Below are 21,996 nucleotides of genomic sequence, written 5' to 3' on the forward strand. Positions count from 1 at the left end.
ACTGGAAATGAACAATTCCATAGTAAATGCAACCTGTGGTCGCAACGACCTATGGACAATTTGTATGTCCCCTTCGAAGTAGACAAATCATGCATGATGACACAAAGCCAAAGCACCTCCAGCCAGAAAGCGTGACGTGTCTTACTTTACTAATGCTCTTCGCCCTCCTATGGGGCATGAGGCTACGATGATGTTTCTTGGTGTCTTTGGCAACAAGTTGTGCCTACCAGAGACCCATCTCTATTCTCCAGCAACTCGGGCTCTGCAGTTCTTTGCCACCAGGTTATCTTAGGTCAGCCTTTTCTCCGGTGGTGTCTAGTCTATCCGAGGGCAACGTTTGGGATCCGCTGTGTCTGTGACTGAGAGTATGTTCAAAATTATGACAATTTATGTTTTTGAGAAATATTAAAGCTATAGTCTTCAAGGTGTTCTGTTCACTGTGTATTCATCATGCGCGTGTGGTGGTGGTACATTATGGGGTGTGCGTCTGTTTGTTGCAGCCTTTCGGTGAGGACATCCTGGCTTCTCTGTGGGAGCTGAATGAGGCCCTGTCTGAGTCCGGTCCAGTGGACTGGCCCGAGGGACAGGTCCTGAACAGCAGCCTCCACCAGGAGTGTCTGTACTACCTGAATGCCTATGGAACACACCTGGCCCTGATCAGCTTCTATATGCGTCACGACTGCATGAGGGAGGCACTGGTACACCTGCTCAGCAAGGTGAGGAGTAGGGCTGGGCAATTAACCGGAAATACTGTGTATCTAAACCATTTAGAACCAATAACTGACTTAATCTTGGTCAAGTACAGTATATTAATCAAGAAGCAGGTGTTTTTATTTTATTTCTTATTATACAATGGTGCATACAATAATAGCCGAGCGTGTCACAAAACTTTAGCGTGTGTACATCTACTCCTTTCATCGCATTCTTTTTTTTTTTTTTTTTTTTTTAATCATTCATTAATCATAATTCATGCAAAAGTTTGCTGAACTGTTGAGGGGACTTATAAAAGAAGAAGAAAGGGGAACACTCATGAGCAATAGGCATCATCAATGAATGTTTAAATCCCAGGACTGCCTGGATGAGGTGTTCTTGGAAGGCGTGCTGCAACCTAGTTTGGAGTGCAGTCGTCTGGGCATGTTGCAGGGAATGTTGGAGACCCTGGATCCCGGCCTGGAGGCCTGTAGCCGATACCTGATCGCCTCCTGCCAGTTCCTGCAGCGCCGGGGATATTTCCACACCCTCTACCAGATTCAGCAGTTCATGATGGTCTGAATCATTGATATGTAGTATATTGTCTGTCTGTCTGTGTGTCTGTGTGTCTGTGTGTGTGTGTGTGTGTGTGTGTGTGTGTACACACGCACACACAATTCAAATATTATTTCAATTTGAACAAATACATTGTCATTCAGTGCTTAGGAGATTAAGGAGCTTTTTATTTCTAAAACAAAATCCCACATAAATCATAATGGTTATTTTATTCTACAGGATCACGTGCGGGCGGCCATGACATGTATCCGTTTCTTCACCCATGGGGCTCAATCATACTTGCAGTTGGGAGAACAGCAGGTATACTATATCGTTTGCCCCATTTTCTTTTTCTCTCTCTTTTTTTACACTTTCAACCTGGTGTCCTTGGACATGGCAAAAAAAAAAACTTTTCGAAAACGTGACTTATGTGTATGTAGGTCTGCTATTTTTGCTACTTGTTATATGACGAAGAATAAAGGGCTTTAGTGGGCAAACAGTCAAACCACCCAACTATCAGGTTAGTACAGTAGTACAGTATGTTTACTTTGATTGTGACCAAGTACGTGAGGTGCTGAAATGTATAATGTGACGCACTCACATGTTTCTTCACCTCAGGTGCAGCAGTTACAAATTATATTTATTTAGCAGTGGAAAGAAGTTACAAATTATATTTATTTATGTTGAATTCAAAGTCCCCAAAAGAAAGCAATAACAACCAAACGAATTAGGACATTTGTAATTAAAGATCACTTTGACCCTGGCCTTGACATTAACCGCTGACTGTATAATTTTGACCTTGATCAGAGGTGGTTGGTCAGAGCCAAGGAACACCTGAGGACGTACCTGCAGGAGCAGCAAGGTCGAAGGAAGTCTGCAGTCAACTCCTTCAGGAAGACAATGTCCACTAACGATGTGTCCAGGTAAAGGTGCTTACACACCAGGGGTGCATTTACTGTGCATTTAATTCAACCAAAAATAATTGAGTAATTGGTACAGTATATCTGTCTGGTGTTTACATTATGTACGTATACCATAGCGTCTTATGATCTGCTATTGCCTCCAGGCACATGAACACAATTGAGCTTCAGCTGGAGGTGACGCGGTTCCTTCATCGATGTGAATCTTCAGCATCCTCCAAGACTGTACAGAATAGCCCTTCCAACAACATCACAGCTTCCACTGCACCCCCCACACTGTTTGGTAACAGCAACAACAAGATTGAGGTGGCCTGCAAGGTGGGCTGATTTGTGTGTTTCATTATGGGCAATGTATTACTTACTTTGTCATATCATGGTGTTACATGCCAAAAATACAAGCTCACAACACACACAACGTTGCATCGTAGCGTGTGAGCTTGTGGATCTGCTATTTTCATCTTCAGTATTCTGTGTGAAAGAAAAAACATCTGTAGTTTGTGTGTAATGGAGACCATAACAAAATGTGTACTTTTCCAGGTGATGCTTGGAGGGAAGAACATCGAGGAGGGGTTCGGTATAGCATACAGAGTCATACAGGTACAGTACAGTACAGTATGAGAGAGATGTGCTCTGTTCTGTCACAGTTGCACAAAACAGGATATGATTGTCCCTAAGCTTTAATAAAATATGACTGTTTTGTGTGTTTCACTCTCAATCCCTCCCTCCCTTCCTCCTTCCCCTCCAACCAGGACTTCCAGCTGGATGCTCAGACGGTGTACGTGCGTGCAGGTCAGAGGCTGGTCCGTCAGAGGCAGTACGGGGCTGTCCGTCAGCTGCTAAAGTGTGTGGGGGAGTCTGGAACAGCCACCAAGAACGACTGTGACGCTATCATCCTCAGCTGTGTCTCTGTTGCAGAAAAGGGTCCTGCCAATGTGAGTGCTGGTCCTTTTGACATAGTAGATTTAAATAACGGACCGACATTATACAATCAGTACATGTATGCGAGTTTGTCCTTTTTGTCCTTTACCATGTCCTTTTTGACACGGTAGAAATGAAATGTGTGCTTAGAATAATATGCTCTTTGCTATGTAGATTCCTGATGACATTTACGGTATTCTATTTAGGCCAAGGAGTTGGAGAGTCTGATTTTGGAGACGAAGAGCACAGAGAACAAGGTACAATGCTCAATTTCGTTTTTTACCCCATAGCTAATAGAGCCTGCCTGCTTGTTCAGGGGAAAAATAGATTCTTGACCATCAGGTCAAAATTCGTATCATATCCTATCATGTCTAGGATAGGCGGAGCTTGAACTTGATGCCTGGGGGTGCGACTGCTTGGCGAACGACACCCGACACCGCGACACCGCCATTTTTTTTTACCTTTATTTTATTATTTTAGCGTTTTTACAATGCCCTAACCCCTAAAAATGAGTTATTTAGGTAGTACAGCAGCTTACACACATGCACTACAGCCGTACAGCGAGTCATCATATCATGATAAGAGAGATGATTACAAACTACAGTCAGAAGCCAGAAGTTAAGTTTAAAAAACAAACAGTGCCCCCCCTGCACCCCCCCAATCTCCGCCCATGGTCTAGGTTTGACATGACCTTCGACAAGACACAATAAAAATGTCTCAATAGAAGTGCAGGGTGACAAAATATAACCATCTCAATTGTATAAGTTATATTGTATTAACATGCTCTCTATCATACAGACAAAATAACATTTTATTCAGTTAAGAAAGTTACCTACTGTAGTGCCACTTTACCCCTTTTTTTTTAAACTAAAAACTAAACGTTTCGTTTTAACCAAAATATATCACTTACGTACCCTACCTTTAACATTCAAAAGTTATTTAGCATGATTAAAATGCCTTGTTATATACAATATTACTATTACTACGTATTCACATTACTGTATTATCTAAAGACTAAGGCCTATCTATTTTCAGGGCCATGAAGAAGTGCACACCTTTTAATTTAGAAAAGCACCATATTAATTTATTATATTAATGAATCATAATCGTGTCGGTGTGTTTCATCGTTATCAACTTTATTAGCATTAGCATCATTAGCATTAAGACTGCAGTGTTACCATCATGCCTCCATTCACAGATCAAGGCCTACCTGCAGTGCAGCAAGCTGCGGCCAGCGTACCTCCTGGCGGTGAAACTGGAGCAGAGCCGAGCCGGCCCGCTGGTACAGGAGGTCCTGCAGGCTGCTGAGGCTGCAGAGGACTCAGTGATGCAGAACATCTGTCGCCAGTGGCTGTCTGAGCACCACAACAAAAGCTCACAGCAGCGCCAGGGACGACCCAACGCTAGGTATTAGGTAATGACATCACACCAATGCTCCCTCATGACCAAAACCTCCAAATGCTGTCTAGTTGAGGTAAAGAGGTAAAGAAAAGTACTACAGTAGGAACCCTTATGATTGCCTTCAATACCCATTGTTTGTGCAGACTCCTATTATTTTAACTGAAACACCATTGTGCTTTATCCCGCCCACTCTGGTCTTATTGACTGTAATTATTGTGTGTTTCAATCCATTTCTGTGGCGAAGGAACGGCGAAACTGCACTAGAATGACAACCACTCTATGTAACAATATATGACAAGAATTCAACAAACAAAAAACTAAAGACCCAATATGCACACATGGTTAAACTTTAAACACTAAACTTCTAGGCATAATCTCTTAACGAGTATTTATGTTCTACCTCAGCCAAAAGGGAAAATATAATTTTGCTTACAAGAAAGCCTCTGAAAATGTCTTAGTGGATTGTGCTGTGCTGTGCCATTTATTTTGTCCTCGTTATATTTAGCTTGTGGATGAAGTGGGGTTTTGCGTCATTCAAATGGAAATGCAATGAGCTGTATGAAACTTCCCAAGTTTAACCAGGCCAGGAAATATTGTTACACTTTCAATACCTCTGAACACAGATAATTTGGAATCTTCAATTTAGAATTGACAGTTTTGAACTGTGTTCTTGTTTATGCTGTTTACCTGTTGGTTTCACCTTGCATCAATGTTTTTACCATCATTAACCTATTTATTTTTAATGAGGATAATATTAATTGATGATAATGATAATGATCATAATAATAATAATATTAATAATAATAAACAAGAAAAACATGGCATTTGAGGTACTGAAAGGGCATTTAAGGTTAGCAAAAAGGAGCTTTCCAGAAAACTCCTTAAAAATACTTGGAAGTTGGATGCACAAAGGGACCTCAATGAAATATTAATGTGTAAGAAGTTGAGCTTGGAAAGGTCATTCGAATTGAAAACATGAAATATGAAAATCCTGATTGTGTCTTTTAATGTTTTGTCTCAGAAAATCAAGCATATATGGAATTGCCTTAAAAAAAATTCTTTTTGAAAAGTTGTAAAGTAATTAGCTCCATCACTGCTGTGAAACCATGTTTTCATATTGTTCTGTAAAAAAAAAACATGTTGCTCATATCATTCTGAAAAGAAACAAACCTGTGAATTATTTTAATGTGTATATAATATATATATATAGGCATACAGAAATAATCAAAAAGGGAGTGTGTGTGTGTGTGTGTGTGTGTGTGTCACAACCTGGCCAAAATAACGTCATGCCTTGAAAACGGTTTCCATATTTTCCAGGTTAAACTTTTTTGTTCATGATGGTCACCTATGTTACAGTATCAGCTTTGTCAAGCTGTGGACTATATTTATGTTTACACTATATTTAGCCAGGCATCATGGTGCCGATCTGGTGATATGATCAGATGCATTCAAGTGTCACGCATCAACAGTAGTTTAAACAATAACACCCTGGCCTCTCTTTCCCTCTCAAGAAAACATGGTCATTGTGAGTGAGATGAGAAGAAGCCATTTTAGGCTGTTGAGATGGGCCCATTGTCATTTTATATGGATGCGTTTGCACTCAAAGCCGCCTATATGATCAGGACTGTTGTCTTTTCACTGCCGCACTTTATACTTAGTGAGTCTCAAATAACAAATGATTCAGGAAAACTAGTGTAAATTTGGTAAGGATATTTTGACTGCTAATGATAATGGTGTTTGAGTAATGGTGAGGAAAGAAAATGTAGTTGTCCTCAGAACATTTGGTTTTTGAGACTAGTGTTGTCTGATTTAATTAATAATGAATTCATTTAATAAAGAATCTGCCTTTTCAGATTGTTAAAATTACTGTGATACAGTTGCCATGTTGACAAAACATCACTAATAAATGTGGATTGTGTATATAAATGTACATGATGTCATTCGTTTTATTCTCTCGCAGGCTACAAACACCCCATTCATAGTGCCTAACCTTCACTATTTTTGAGGTTTTTGATTTTAGATTTTCTTTTCACAACATTACTTCAACTTTTTTTTCTTATCTGGTGTCACTTGATTTCACAAGGTTTGACATGGAGGCCAATAGAAACTCCACAATCTGCTCAAGTTGTCTTCTATTTATCTTTAAATGTAGATTAAAATGTGTTGCATTGTAAATCATAGATATACAGTACTGTAAGTCATAAGCACCCTACTTTTGTGTTCACTGTCATTTACTTTACTGGAGGACCCAGTGACACTCCTGCCTATGAATGCATCTTCATGTTGAACATACTGCATGTCATGGTGGCCCCCATGGATTGACTATTTCCTCTTTCATGTTTGACATGGAAGCATACAGTGTTATGTTGCTATAATGGAAACGTTCTTTTTTCCCATGCCTTCCTAGGGGACAGCCATGCACAGAGGCATTATGTTTTGAGGTTATCCATCCATTCTTCCCACCCAACCTTGTGAACGTGATATCTCAAAAATACATCAAGATATGTATCGACATCTCCCTTGTTTCCATTTTCTGAAAACTAACCGTTTTGGACAAGGTTTGGACAATTGATGATAATTATGCTTTTGTACTTTTCCACTATGCTTTTGTACTATTCCAGACATGTCCAGCTGCACATAGCTGGAACTTTTGCACTTCAGACCATTAAAGGCATGTATCACATTTTCACGTTGTGTAGGTGGTGCACTGCACATCCCTCTTTCACTTTTAGTAGGCATGCATTATTACTCTTTAACATTCACTCTTTTACTTTTAGTATGTGTGCATCACTCTTTAACTTTAATATATGCTTGAGAGAATAATAGCTATTACAAGAGAAAATAAAAGAAGCCACTTTCTATTAATGTCTATTTATTTACATGAAATGTAAACATTCAACTCCAGACATGGATGTAAATGTAGTAAAAGGCATGTTTCACTGTTGTATAAAATGCTATAATCTCTTGGCAACCTTACTCATAGTGAATGCCAAGAGAGAAACAGAAATGGCAAAAAGAAACCTTAAGAACGCAAGAACCAAGCTTGGAATGATAGTTACTCCAGGGATTTGCAGAGGGATCTTTTGCGAAAATTCACATTTCTCTGTAAATATTGCAAGGGGTTGCAACCTTTTCAAGTTTATTGTAGGAAACGGTTAATATTTTTAAAAATTGGCAAGGATTATAACAAACTGTAATTTTATATGAATACATGGTATAAATATAGTACATCTACAAAAGCTTATTTAATTTAACTTGTTAGAAAGCATTCCACACCCCTTGAACTCTTTCAGAAATGCACAAAATCAAGCAATATGATGGCAAATCCTGGAGTAATTTAAGAATAAATCTAAAAACAAATTTCTAGTAATAGATTTATAATTTACCCTGGCTGGACCCTTCACAGTTTTCCTACAGCATCACAATATATTAAGTTGCTTTTTTGCTGACATAGTATTCACATTGTGTCACAAAAAATATATAATACAAAGTATTTGTGGCTTACATACAAATACAGTTGAGTTGTTGTGTGGAACCATTTCAATTGGTATACCAAAATACTTAATGCACTGTATTAAAATGTAATTACGGCAATATTACACAAAAACAGCAACGTTGCATTAAGATACTTTTACATAATTACCCCAGCTGCTTGTAATGTCATTAGTTAAACATTAAAAGTACATTTCAAAACTAATAATGAAACAAATAAATGAGGTTTGAAAGGATAAGAATTTTGAGAACTGAGATAGATGACAGTACAAGGCTTGAATCAGTCCCATTCAATACAGAGAAGTTCACAACTGACTTCCCAAAGTTTCCGTGCTGTCTCTTCACTCCTGCCCTGCGGGGCAACGAAGGCAGGGACACAATCACTGTGGGAGAGAGAATGTATAATACATCAGGGGTTACCAAAGTTGGGGTCAGGACCCCACATGGGGTTGCGGGACACTATCGGTGGGCTCACTAAATTATTTTGGGTCATCAAAAATGTTTTACACACCTGAATAGGATGAGTGAAATACAATATAATGATTACTAATACATTTTAACCGTGATTGTAATGTATTAAGCCCAGGGATATAGAGGTTTTGTAACAAACGTGCATGTTTATAAAATTACCTCTGGGGGTTAGGTTGGGGTCGTGAGTCAATGGCAGAATTGTTTTGGGTTCGGGGCTGAAAGGTTTGGGAACCCATGTAATACATACAGTAACTGCTAGTGAAAGTACTGTGGCCAAGTTTGGATTATACAACGCAATTTCTGTTTGCCTTAATTGTATGATTGTAATATTATCTTGAGTATCAAGAGTTTGTTCTGTCATTAGTACTTAATTTAGAACAAAGTCCTGTGACTACTGTACTTTTGGTTATTGGTAAAACTCATCTGCTGTTAGCTACCTGAAATGTTTCCCAGAGATGGAGTGCAGCTCCTCTGCCGTGGCGCAGTAGATGGATGTCTGTGCTCCTTCCCGTGGTGTTTTTAGGAACAAGGAGAAGGCGACGAAGAATATTGTCATGAGGGTTGAGTGTCTGGTGAGCTCTGAGTTTACTGTTCCCGGGTGAACGGAGTTCACAGTCACATTACAACCTGTCAGGAGAAACACATTGGAGGGAAGTACTGTGGAACAGTGGAAGGTATTTTTTCACCTTGGTTCTTCACCTGCAGTGTTATCAAAATAAAATACTAAACACACTAAAGTGTTTTCATATAGTGTAGTGCCAGAAATCTCCACAATGGTGTAGTGACCATGTATAGTTCAATAAAATGCAAAGACAGGTTTGGTGACCATGTATAGTTCAATAAAATGCGAAAACAGTCAAAACGCCAAATGTGTGTGTGTGTGTGTGTGTATGCTCAAATCTGAGGAAGAGAATCGTGTGTGTAATGTGTATACTATGTATGTACAGGTATGACCGCATGTGTGTGTCTACCTTTGAGTCTACGTGCCAACTCCCTGGCAAAGAGCACATTTGCCAGCTTGCTCTGACAGTATGCTAACCCACTGTTGTAGCTGCCCTGGCTCTGTAGGTCATGGAAACGGATCCAGCCAAAGTTGTGTGCCAGAGAGGAAACGACGACAATACGGGCTGGTGCGCTGCGCTTCAGCAGACCAATCAGCAGCGAGGTCAACAGGAAGTGGCCTACAGCAGTGGTAAGGAAAACGTCAGTGGTGCAGAGCTTTTCACTTTATTATTCAGCTAATTATTGATAGTCCCTGTCTTGATTGCAAAAAGGGACTGCTAAGGGTTTTGGATCAATTAATATTCAATTTGTAAACTTTGTAGACGGGAGAGGTTTTTGACATGCAGAACTGCAGCCAGTTCCTGAAGCAGGTGATTATGTAGTCTGCACACTAACCCCAGGCCCTAATTTATACTTGGTTGCATTGATTGATTGAAAACTTTATTAACAGTTCGTGGAATAAGCACAGGAAAGTACAGTTCAATAAAAGGTCTGCTATTTTGGGGGTGTGCGACTAACTAAATATTAACCACCCAACTAAACTAACTAACTAAATATTAACCACCCCTTTCAGCTACTGGTGAGGCCTAGAATGATTATTTCTACTTTGTATGACATTTTTCATCCAAGAGTCAGTCAGTCAGTCAGTCAACCAGGTTGTACATGTAGGCTACTGACCAAGTGACCAATCAGTACATGGAGGCTACAGGAGCCCTATCCTGTTTAATGTTACTTTACTCTCAATAGATTTCTGTAAATCCTCACCTAGGTGGTTTACTCCGATCTGCATCTCAAAGCCATCTGTGGTTTTCTTGTAGGGACACATCATCACCCCAGCATTGTTAATAAGAATATGAAGATGGTCAACCTCTAAACAGAAAAACAGTGCAAGAAAAACTTTGCAGTTATGATGGATTGAGGATGAATTAAAAAAAAGGTATCTCAGTCACAGTAAATATATATGTACCTCTGAGAAATGTCTGTGCAAAGGCACGTATAGAGCACGTATCTGCCAAGTCCAGCTCTCGAACCTCCACTTGTGCTTCGGAGTATACGGCACGGATACTGGCTGCAGCCTCCTCACCTTTTTCTACATCCCGACAAGCCATTATCACCCTGGCCCCTGTCATTAAAAACATTCATTCAGTATTTTCACACAGTAGGCCTAGTCATTTTTCTGTTACTACTCTCTTTACTAAAGATGACCCATTTTTCCCCATGGGGATATCAAAGTGAACAATGATACCAGATGCTCCTTTACTTCATCGTATGTATGAGGGGAAATATGTTGTACATTTTAATGAACTGTGTATGCATTACTCACCATTTTTCATTTTTTTGCCATTTTCTGAGGCTAAAACCACTAGATTTACATTTACACCATTAATAAGTCTATTTGGAGGGTATAACTTCTACCTCACCTCTTATAGCTAGGTCCAAGGCTGTTTCTTTCCCAATCCCTGTGTTAGCTCCAGTGATTAAGGCGGTCTTCCCATCAAGGCGAGCTATTGACTTGCACACAGGTCCAGCTGCATATCTCCTGTTTAGAATTGAGTTGTTAACTTATTCTCAAAAAAATAAGTGTATAGGCCTATAATATAACTTGAATTACTAATCCTAATGACTAATTCACATTTGAGGAATTTGGCTGAGTAATTTTGTGTACAACAGTAGAATGAGATTAAATGTATCCACAACATTAAAGGAAGCAGGTCAACAAAACCAAACAAAACCACATTCCCCTGAATATAGATGAGAATATCATGTCAAACCTAATAATTACTATTACTACTGGTTAAAAATGAATACTGTATTTCGACTCTGAAGTCGTACGACCCACGCCACATAATAGAGCCGCCCCATAGCCAATGACCCCGCAACATTAATGCATACAAATAGAACTCCGCCTACGCTCAACGCTCAGATTGGTTTATGCATATCAGATGGGTTGGACCGTTGGCTCATCTATGCAGAACTACACATCTGTCTATGCATTATTTTCTGTTTTTAATTCATGTCATTGTAAATAACTGATTTAAAAGCACATCCGAATGGAATAATACAAAACACAGGATAAGATGTCAACTGTCAGATGAGTTGGCCTGACCTGGGAAATGACATGCATTTTACCATACAAATTATCTTCATTATAGGCTAATGATCGCTGCAAATGATGTACTGCCAGTCTGCCACTGCCAGACTGAGACTCGTCATATCCATTAATTACAGTATACATTATATGGAATAGTAACTGTGCTAGTAATTGCTGCTGCTTACCTTATGTGAGGCGCAAATAAAAACACCGAGAATATTACTACTCCAAGGCCTGCGACGATCAGTAAAAGCACCATCGTGCAGGGTTTGCGCCTTTCTCTTTGCTCCACTTGCCTCCCACTACTCAGAACAGCTGATGTGGGGGCTACTGTAGCAGAGATGCTCTTTGCTCTGACTGAATCATGGGATTGTAGTTTGTACTGTAGCTAAATGACAGAGATGCTTTACCATGGTATAGTTTATGTGATTACCATTTCTATGGAAAACGATGATAATGATAATAATAATGCTAATGCTTTGAAAAGAGTTGAATATTTATTGAGTATTACATTAAATTAACTGTGTATCACAGGCAGCAAGTCATATTAGCTGGTATTGGCTATACAAGTAAAACAGACTTAATCTCTAAAACCTGATGTATAATATTATGTACGCTTTAGATTAAATATTGATTTGTTGGATAGAAACTACAAAGCTGATAAATAATTTCCCCATATAGAACCATGTACCAAACCTACATTTACCAGAATACACCAGTGAAAGCTGTTCAGTTCTGTGCCTGCATATAAAAGAAGGCCATAGTTGAACAAATATTTGACACAAACAGTGATTATCTTTATTTCCATTCGTTTGCATTAAAAACAAACATATATATATTTACAAAAATCAATGTGGTAGCATGAAAAATACAATTATTTACGACCTTCACCATAGGCACAAACGGTGGTTGTCGTCAACAACTGACTGATCCCGAGGACCCGTATGCGGAAGAGAGTCCCGAGATTCTAATTATTTTATGTATCAACAAAGTGGCCTATCTAAGAAGAATAACACGGCAACACCGCACCTGTTATCGAACACCGAGCTGATGATATTAGAGTTTGTAGCTACTACAGTAGACTGTCACTTAGTACCGAAGAAAGCGTATTCATCAAGGGATCAGCTTATCTACAGTGTCTTATCTACAGTGAAAGCAAAATGTCTTCGGAAGAATTTGAGAAGTTGCACGAAATATACAAGTCACTGTATGAAGAGCTCAAGCTGATGCCGGAGAAAGCTGTGAAATGTTACGGAGGTAAACTTGTAGTAGCTATGTGTAAAGCTTCAAACTACACAATGTATGCGTTGTAATACAACTAAAAGTAACATTATAAATATTGTTTGTGCAATATATAACACGAAGCTAACATAAATAATGTCGGTGTAATTGTAATATAACATTTAAGATGGTGTTTCTGTGTAATAACACTGTATGCTAAGCTAACGTGATGTTCTTGCATTTGCAGAGGAGAAGAAGAGATTGGTGAGAGCCTTCGATGAAAGGCAGGGAGAGGCTGAAGAATTGGCAAGTCCCTCTCTTGGTTTCATAGATAAACTAACATTATGTGAACGAAGTTATTTACATATTATATTAGCAAAGAGTAAGGAGCTTGTTTGTTTCCATGGCAGCAGTGCTGTGATCAGGACTTTTCATAATCATAATTCATAATCAATTCAATAATCATCTACAAAAACCTAGGTGTTTGTAAAGATGATTTTAAACTGACAGAGGTAACAACTGAGGTACTTAAAATACTGTGTGCCCTTCAACCCCACAAGGCCACTGGCCATGACAATATTCCCTCCAAATTTCTCAGAGACTCGGGCCATCTCTATAGCTCCAATCATCACCCACATAATAAACCTCTCCATCAAACAGGGACAGGTCCCCCAAGATTTCAAACTGGCCAAAGTTTAGAATATAGTCTATGAACAAGTTGAACAGGTTGGTCTTGCCCAATTTGGCTTCAGAACATCCCACTCCACTGACACATGCCTCCTCTATTTGAGCGACCACATCAAACACGAGGCGGATGCTGGCAAATACTGCAGCATGGTCATGCTGGACCTCCAAAAGGCTTTTGACACCGTGAACCACTCCATACTGGTTAACAAGCTAAAAACAATTGGTTTTGATAGCACATCAGTGAGCTGGATGCAATCCTACCTGGAGGGGAGAGAACAGATGGTGGAGGTGAACGGAACACTGTCCCCCCCCCCCCCCCCCCCCCTCCCAGTGAGCTGTGGCGTTCCACAAGGAAGCATACTAGGGCCTTTACTGTTCCTAATATATGTAAACAACATGACATCAGCTTGTGACTGCAATTTGTTCCTGTTCGCAGATGACTCAGCACTGCTGGTCTTGGACAGGAACAAACTGCAGATTGAATAGGCCCTCAGCTCTGAACTCGGTAGAATCTGCACCTGGCTCACTGATGACAAACTATCTTTACACCTGGGAAAAACTGAATCCATTCTATTCGGATCAAATAGTTCTCAGCAAGGCAGATGGCTTCTTGGTTAGAGTGGGTGACACTATTATCATACGAAAAGATGAAATTACCTACCTCGTTCCATCCTGGAGGAAAATCTTTCCGGTGATAAAATGGCCACCAACGTAATCAAAAAAGTCAACCAAAGAACAAGATTCCTATACAGGATCTCCTCACTGGTCAACAAAAACACCTTGAAAGCCCTCGTACAAGGTTTCTTTGACTATGCATGCACCTCCTGGTACCACAGCACCTCTAAGGCCCTTAAAACAAGGCTCCAGACTTCCCAAAACAAACTGGTCAGGCTACTACTTGGCCAAACTCCCCGAACCCACCTCACTCCTGCCCACTTTGACAGGCTGGAATGGCTTAGGGTTGACGAGTACAGCAACTTGCAATGGGTCTGATCCACAAGATTCGCTACAGCACCAAGATACCCATGTACCATTGTACCTGTCTAAATACTTCCTTAATGTCAACTAAATCCACACCCAGAGGGAGTTCAACTAACCATGTGCACCCCAGATTTGGCACAAACAAGGGACTAAATTCATTTCGCTCCTATGCCACCAAAATGTGTAACGCCCTACCAACAGTCATTAGACATGCGAATCCCTTGACTCCTTCAAAACTGCTCTCAAAGGGCACCTACTGTATGGACGGCTGCAATTCGAAACTGGCCCCCATAAAATCTGAATCCCCCACCCACCCCTTTCCCCCCTCACTGTATATGTTTCTTTTCCCTTTTTACCTCCTCTATGATGATTTCCTGTTTTGACTATATATATAGTTGTGTATATTCGTACGTCTCTAAATGTTTTGATGAATTGAAAATGGTGGGGCCTATTGTAAACAAGTGTAATGCTTTATGGTGTCACACAGTTAACCGTTTTTTTTGTATTGAGTTGTACTTGAAATGTACTGTAATTCTGAAAACTGTTGTTAAATCAATCAATCAATCAATCACAGATGAGAGGATTTAACTTAATTTGGCCTTGTTTATCTTATCTTATTTCTGCATCATTGTATCAATACATTTACTGTATAAACACATAGTTAACATCGGGCTCATGTGCCCTTGTATGAGCTGTAAGTATGTCAACAATAACCTGTTGGCTTCAAAATTCTGATAAAAAAGGAGATCCTGCCCTGGGCACAAAAAAAAAAAGAGGAGAAGATACTTTATTAATCAGAATGAATTAATATAAAGTATCTTCTCCTCTTTTTAAACTTTGAGTGCCCGGATCTCTTTCTTTTTTATCTGATGTCTTATTCCGACTGATCCAGGACACCTTTTTACTATTTTAACACATTTTGTTACCTGTACTTCTCCGGTGAGCACCTGGTTTGCATATAAACACCCCTCATAAGTTGTGTGTGGTGATCTTACATAATATGATTGTTTGTCCACAGTTACAAGGAATGGAGCAAGAGTTGCATTCTGCGCCCTCCTCCTTTCGAAATGGAATGGTCACAAAGGTTCGCCTGTACCGCAGGGATCTGGGCAAACTACAGAGAGAGTTTAAAAGCACCGATCCAGGGCCACGGCTAGGGGAAGGAGTTGGCCACCTGGGCATCTATTCATCTCAAAATGAACACAGTGTGAGTGTGGGAAGTACTTGGGTTACTATCAGCATGTTTCTTTGACCTGACCTGATACTACAAATGCCTTCTAAATCACACTTTCAAGATTTTTCAAAAATATCAGACGTACAAGCTCACAACTGCTTTTTTGAATAGCAAAAAAGAATATCCCGGTTTTATTGGGTTAATATATATTCCTGGTACTGGAAGAAATGGTGTGTCCATTAACTATTAATTCCAATATTTTGGAACATTTTAATAGAAATGTGGGTTTCAAAGATTCAAACCTGTGCAGATTACGTACCGGTATTAGCATATTTCTGCTGCCATATTTTCCCCATGTTGCATATATTTGATCATTCTGACCACTTTAGCAGATAACTGCACCTCATTTAAGGGTCCTATTCTGTTAAACTAGAGTTGGCTGGTCAAATAGTGAATGTGATTTTTGTGATTTATCAGTCACTGGTTCTTTGTGGATTTCTACTATGGTTTTCAGTAGGTTCATTAACCGAATCAAACTTTCTTTATATTTCTTGCCTTTAAACTAAAGTATTGTGATTTTTCCTACCTCTTTTAGACACACTTGCAGTCACAGAGAACCTTGCTGCTCCAGGGCACAGATTCTCTAAACAATGCCACGCAGAGCATTGAGCGAAGCCAGCGTATTGCTGCCGAAACAGACCAAATAGGCAGTGACATCATTGAGGAGCTGGGAGAGCAGAGGGAACAGCTGGACCGCACGAGAAACAGAGTGAGTTGTCTGGTGAATATTTGCTTCATGAGGGCATGACATGATGCTGGCCATTCAAACTAATTATGTATCAATTAGGGCTGTGTCTATGTAGGGTTCACAATAAGGTTTATGCATTTGTCATACAACAATGACATGTTTGTCATAATGTGGTCATGCAACAATGAAGGTACAAGTAAGACGCGTGAACGCGGGAAGCGAACGCATTTGTTGTGGCAGTCTGACACACACACACACACACAGAGCTTTATTTATTTTTATTTATTTTATTTATTTATTTTGCGTGCGTGTGTGCATGCGATGTACATGCGTGCATGTGTGTGTGTGTGTGTGTGTGTGTGTGTGTTTTTGTGTGATATACAGCTGCGCCCTCTGGTGGCGGGCGGGTGGTGTTACAGCGTGACACACAGACAGACAGACATGTTCTGCTGGCTCTCATAGTAAAGGCTCACTGGCATTCGCAGAAAATCACCCTTAATTGATCGAGTCACAAGGGGTGGCAAAACAATAGGCTCTTTTCCACGACCTGAGGCACAATGGCCAGTCTGCATTGCACTGCTCCTTGCTATGACAGGGTCCAGCGATCTGTGAACAGTTATCCATTGTATTTCAACATTAAGTATGGGACCTGGAATCGGGAGTTGGAAGGAAGTTCCTGACAGTGCGTTTTAACAGCGGCGAGTGACACTTGAATTTCATTGGCTATCGCCGGAAGACGTCTCCCCAAAAGATTAATTAATTATGTTCGCCTGCTATCGCCAGCTATCGCCAGTAGTTGCCAGGTCGGAGGGTCCCATTGACAAATAATCCACTTCCAGAAATTTCGTCTTCGCTTTAAAACGTACTGTTAGAATGAGTTCTGGGATGACAGCTAATGACATTGGCTACACAGCTGAAAAATAATTACATTTAAGATGAAATGTATACAGCTATTACTACAGGTATATCTGAAAAGCAGAAGGCCTTGCCAACTGTTTTAAAAATGTTATGGGTTTCTGGAATGACAAAGGTAGTCACAGGTAAGAGACCTCTGTATGTGTGATAATTCCCAGGCTGTACTTTCTATTACTGTAGCTTGGAATCCCAATCAATGATGTCACTGGTAGGCAGGTTTCTGAACTATCCATAGCCCACCAATCAGATGCAGAGTGAGTATATAGAAATGGTGCCATCTTATGATGAGTATTAATGGAGACCAATATGTAAAGATAAGGTGAAAATGGGTGATGTTGGTAAATGTACTAAAGTACCTGCCCATCACCGCAGGCGCAGAGGTTGTGTCCACCACCGTACTGCATCCGACTTTTCCAGTGTATACAGGGGAGGACCAATTGTGTTTGTAGACACTCGACAAAACCGAATGGCGATAATAACACTGCACGTAGTCCTCCTACGGGCTGGGGTGGCACGTGTCAGCAGGGAGTGTGGGATGGGAGGAGTAGGATACAACAGCAGTGACAACAATATAAACTAGAACTGCACTTTGTCGAGTGCTTACAAGTAGGCCTGGTGCGCAAGCAGAGCGTGCAAGTATGGTCGAGATATATATATATATATATATATATATATATATATATATATATATAATAGGTTGGGTAACAGGTAACGTATGTGTGTGTGTGTATACAAGTTAAAAGTACTATACTGTGGTCTGCTGGCTTTTTTATGTATGTATGCTTGGTATGTATACTGGATGTTGACCCCCCCAGTATCAGGATGTATCAGGATGTTGATATTCATTCATCAGCCAACACTCCCCACTCACAGGTAGTACCCCCCCCCCCCCCCCAGAGAGGACGTATAGGGCCTTAGTCCTACTCCTCCTCCCAGTCCAAATCACACCTTATTACGTAGCCATCAAAAGCCAGTTATAACCCGGCCGGCATTGATGCATATCTTTATTACGTCACCATACGTCAGTCCTATCCTATGTCGGGTTATAACTATGACTGTCGATGGTAAAGTAATTACGATGTGTTTCAATATTGGTTAGGTAACAGGTAGCGTATGTGTATATATACATGTATGTAAGTTGAAATTCGGGTTATAACTGGCTGTCGATGGTGACGTAATTAGGATATGTTTCGATATCGGGTGAATTAAAGGTAATGTCTGTATGTATACATGTATGTAATCTGAAACCTATTTTTATTACGTCGCCATCAAAAGCCAGTTATAACCCGGCATTGATACATATCTTAATTATGTCACCATCAACATCCAGTATATATACCTACCAAGCATACGTGCATACATTCCAGCACGACCACAATACTTGCGTGCTCTGCTTGCGCAAGTAACAATAGGAGAGGGGTGGGGCTGAGAAAGGCCCTTATTGGCATATAACGACATTGGGGAGACATTTTTGCAAGTATTTTTTATTAACTTTTGTATGTGTATGTTTGTATGTGTATTACCCCCGCCAACTTGCTCTTCGTCATGTCTGTGTGATGTCAGTAGGAAAATATTCCTGTGCGGGTGATACACGTCCTTGTTCACTCTAACTTGAGTCTGTAGATCTCTCTTGCATTTGCCGTGTGTGTGTGCGTGTATGCTTGCGGATGCTTAATATGTCAATAGATGAAATGGCAATGGCATTATCGTTTTTTCTTTCTGTGTTTTTGTACTTTGTAGCTGGTCCACACTGGAGAGAATCTCAGTAAAAGCCGCAAGGTCCTGCGTGCCATGTCCCGACGGTAAGTTCTAGTTATACTATATTTTTAAACTTCATGCATAAAGTGCTGTTGTCGCTCTCACACCCTCTTCCTAATGTCCACCTTTATTATACTCTTGCAGGTTAATGACCAATAAGCTGCTGCTAGCTGTCATCATTATAATGGAGCTTGCCATACTGGGTGCTGTGATCTACCTTAAGTTCTTCAGAAGATGAACAACCATCTGAAGGTGACTGACAACCAGGCAAAGCCTCTTCTTTCTTTTCCTGGTCTCACTTCATAGACAAACAAGATGACCTGGTCTTAACGGCGTCACCAGGGCGGCAAATACCCAAGTGATGATTCTACTCCATGAGTAGAGGTACACCTGACTGACATTTGACTCAACCGTTGAGAATCACTCTTTATTAGACTTTTGCCTCTCTCTTCTGCCCCTGAGGTGATGCTCTCTAGAAATGCACAAGCTTCCCAAGACAGGCACTGGATTCTGCTGATTCCAGAGCAGGTTCCATGAAGGAGTATAAATATAGGTCAGAGAATAGTAAATTATACTCTCATTCCCCAGCGAGGAATTATACAGGAGCCAATGCTTTTGAAATGTATCCTATATACTTTGATAATTGGGCAGCTTTGGACTGAAATGCATTTTACTTTTTTATTATAAGCAATCAATGTGATGACATACTGTATGTTTAGTACCGAACTTTCCGAAATTTGATGAAATGGTATCAATTTAATCTATTTTTACTGTGGATATTAAAGGTCTACACACCCCTGTTAAAATGGCATGTTTTTGTGATGTACTAACAGCACATCACTGTCATTTATAAAATGGTTGCATCATTGTAATTGGGGATGTATATTCTCACCCAGTCACATTCAAACTGTTAAATAGTAGTATAGTATCATCAATCTGATTAACCCAAAGCATGAACGGCATCTCATTGTTGAGAGGAAGATATGGCACAACAGTAACATAACCAAGAAACAGGAAGTCCAACCAGCATTGATGAAAAGACAATAGAAAGCTGGTTTTCTTTGTATTTATCAGGGGGGCAGTCAGCCAGATATTTCGTGAAGCCTCATTTGAAATCGGTAGTTCATATAATGGCCTGTTGTGGCGCTGGACTGGACCCAAAAAGCCCCATAGCTCCATAGAGGCCCATGTATTTTGGCCCAACTTCACCTAGACTGTATTACCTTAATAAACATGGTCATGAATACTTTCTTCTTCCAGTCACTAGTTTAAAGTCTCATTTCTAATGTCATAATATTCTTTTTGGAAAAGTATGGTCCCATTAATTAAAGAAATGACCATAAAGAAAAAAAAACATCACGTATGTTCTGAGGGGCGTGGCTACCGTTACAGTCTATGATCGGGATTCCCCTTCCACTCGAGTCAAAATAAAAACCAACGGAGAAGAAGGGGGGAAGTCCCGCCTCGTTGTCTGGGCAGCCAATGGCCAGCTGGTCCAAAACGGAGCCAGCCAATGGCCAGCTGGTACCAAACGGATCTAGAAAGATGGCGATTTACAATGAAGCGATTTCAGGCTTCATTTTACGTTCATGTTAGACCCGGAGAACGCTTTGTCCATATTTTTTACAGTCTATGGTATTTATGACCTATGCCATATATATAGCCTGGCATGGCCAGACTATTATCACTGCCTGGAATCTGAGGAACCTGCATTTCCAAGGGGCGGATTAAAAAAAGGCCTCTGGTGATAAGCCTGCCCCATATTCGCATACTGGTTCCTGATTGGTCCCTCGCTACTTAGAAGGGAGTGAAATCTAATCTAATCAATATGAGATTCATCTAGTTTCAGGCTACCATAAATGCACCATAACTTCCTTCTTATTAATGTTATAAGCCTCTTGGCATCCTCCCTGACCAGCTTTCTATTGTCTTTCTTTTGTAACTTTAACAAAAGAATGGCTTCACCAACAGAAGGTGAAATGGACCAGCCGTAGCCCATGCTTGAATCCAATTGAAAATATATGGGGTGACCATCTCACCTGAAAAGACTGCACCCGCAGGTGATGCCCAGCAGCCATTTTATGTATCTGGGACATTTTTGCAAGGAAGAAAATATTGGCAAGCCAGTATGTACGGTGTGTGCCAAGTTTGCCAACCTGACAGACTCCTGCCCTCAAAAACTGAGTGCTGTAATAAAATCTAAAGGTATTTCAGCAACTAGCATTTGTTTAAGGGATTAACCATTATGTAAGTACATACCACCCCTCCGTTTGTTTTTAAATTAAAAAAAAATGCACTGTGTAATGTGTTATCACTGTGTTTTTAATATTGAGTCCATAGTTCCATTTAACACTATTGTGACTTCTTAACCACTTTACATACATATTTAGTTGACCAGGCGCTACACTAGGGCCATTAGTATTTCCCTCTACACCAAACAAATCCTCCCCCCTGAGACGCTAGAGTTCACATGGTTAAAGGTGCCTGCCAATTATGAGCAATGAGACTTGAATTGTATACCTGCCAATCAAAGAAAAGTGTGAATAATATGAAAACAAGAAAGACATGGAAACTCCTCACACAGATGCAATATTTTGTACTGTGACATCACTATAATATGAACATGTTCAAAATGGGATTTCTTTGACTATTAAGATTCCAATTGCCTACACTGTATTAAAGTTAATCCTTAAAAGCATTTTGTTTAATTGAAGGACAGACATATCTAGAGCTGGCCATATGACAGCAGATGTAAGGCCAAGCAAGTAACTCCACAATGTTTTCTTAGTGTTTTGATTAAAATAAAAGTATTCAATCTTTTCTTTTTATGAGGCTCATCTTCCTCTTTAAACTTCAGTAATCTGTAGCGAGCTCATGATCTGCGATATCTTTGTTTTGGGTTAACATCTGGTGATTATTTTAACATTTCATCGTATGTACTAAGTTGCTTTATGCAAATGGTAAATGCCTG

The 21,996-nt window shown here is 40.1% G+C and overlaps 3 protein-coding genes across 6 annotated transcripts in view; 2 read left to right on the forward strand and 1 right to left on the reverse strand.

The window, feature by feature from the left end:
* Nucleotides 1-6,412, forward strand: part of zfyve26 (zinc finger, FYVE domain containing 26) — a 34,332-nt gene extending 27,920 nt beyond the window's left edge. For all 4 annotated transcript variants that reach the window (XM_083791485.1, XM_083791484.1, XM_083791487.1 and 1 more), the window contains exons 35-43: nucleotides 501-716; nucleotides 1,069-1,266; nucleotides 1,486-1,566; nucleotides 2,053-2,168; nucleotides 2,312-2,483; nucleotides 2,703-2,762; nucleotides 2,915-3,097; nucleotides 3,290-3,340; nucleotides 4,282-6,412. In XM_083791485.1, the coding sequence (XP_083647611.1) occupies nucleotides 501-716; nucleotides 1,069-1,266; nucleotides 1,486-1,566; nucleotides 2,053-2,168; nucleotides 2,312-2,483; nucleotides 2,703-2,762; nucleotides 2,915-3,097; nucleotides 3,290-3,340; nucleotides 4,282-4,497 (1,293 nt within the window). In that variant the 3' untranslated portion in view covers nucleotides 4,498-6,412. The remainder of the gene's footprint in view (nucleotides 1-500; nucleotides 717-1,068; nucleotides 1,267-1,485; nucleotides 1,567-2,052; nucleotides 2,169-2,311; nucleotides 2,484-2,702; nucleotides 2,763-2,914; nucleotides 3,098-3,289; nucleotides 3,341-4,281) is intronic.
* A 977-nt stretch (nucleotides 6,413-7,389) lies between these two features.
* rdh12 (retinol dehydrogenase 12) lies at nucleotides 7,390-12,201 on the reverse strand. Its single transcript, XM_083791912.1, has 7 exons — nucleotides 11,727-12,201; nucleotides 10,871-10,989; nucleotides 10,417-10,572; nucleotides 10,215-10,319; nucleotides 9,419-9,628; nucleotides 8,885-9,074; nucleotides 7,390-8,359 (listed from the first exon to the last, which is right to left on the reverse strand). Exons 1-7 carry the CDS (start codon nucleotides 11,798-11,800, stop codon nucleotides 8,257-8,259), a joined length of 957 nt encoding a protein of 318 aa, XP_083648038.1. The 5' UTR covers nucleotides 11,801-12,201; the 3' UTR covers nucleotides 7,390-8,256.
* A 302-nt stretch (nucleotides 12,202-12,503) lies between these two features.
* Nucleotides 12,504-20,090, forward strand: vti1b (vesicle transport through interaction with t-SNAREs 1B). The gene is made up of 6 exons (XM_083792737.1): nucleotides 12,504-12,798; nucleotides 13,010-13,068; nucleotides 15,449-15,637; nucleotides 16,200-16,373; nucleotides 19,008-19,069; nucleotides 19,170-20,090. The coding sequence occupies exons 1-6, from the start codon at nucleotides 12,702-12,704 to the stop codon at nucleotides 19,261-19,263; spliced, it is 675 nt and encodes a 224-aa protein (XP_083648863.1). The 5' UTR covers nucleotides 12,504-12,701; the 3' UTR covers nucleotides 19,264-20,090.
* The last annotated feature ends 1,906 nt before the right edge of the window (nucleotides 20,091-21,996 follow it).

The sequence above is a fragment of the Protomyctophum parallelum genome, assembly GCF_964188405.1.
Source record: "Protomyctophum parallelum genome assembly, chromosome: 20".
Taxonomy (NCBI): Eukaryota; Metazoa; Chordata; class Actinopteri; order Myctophiformes; family Myctophidae; genus Protomyctophum; species Protomyctophum parallelum.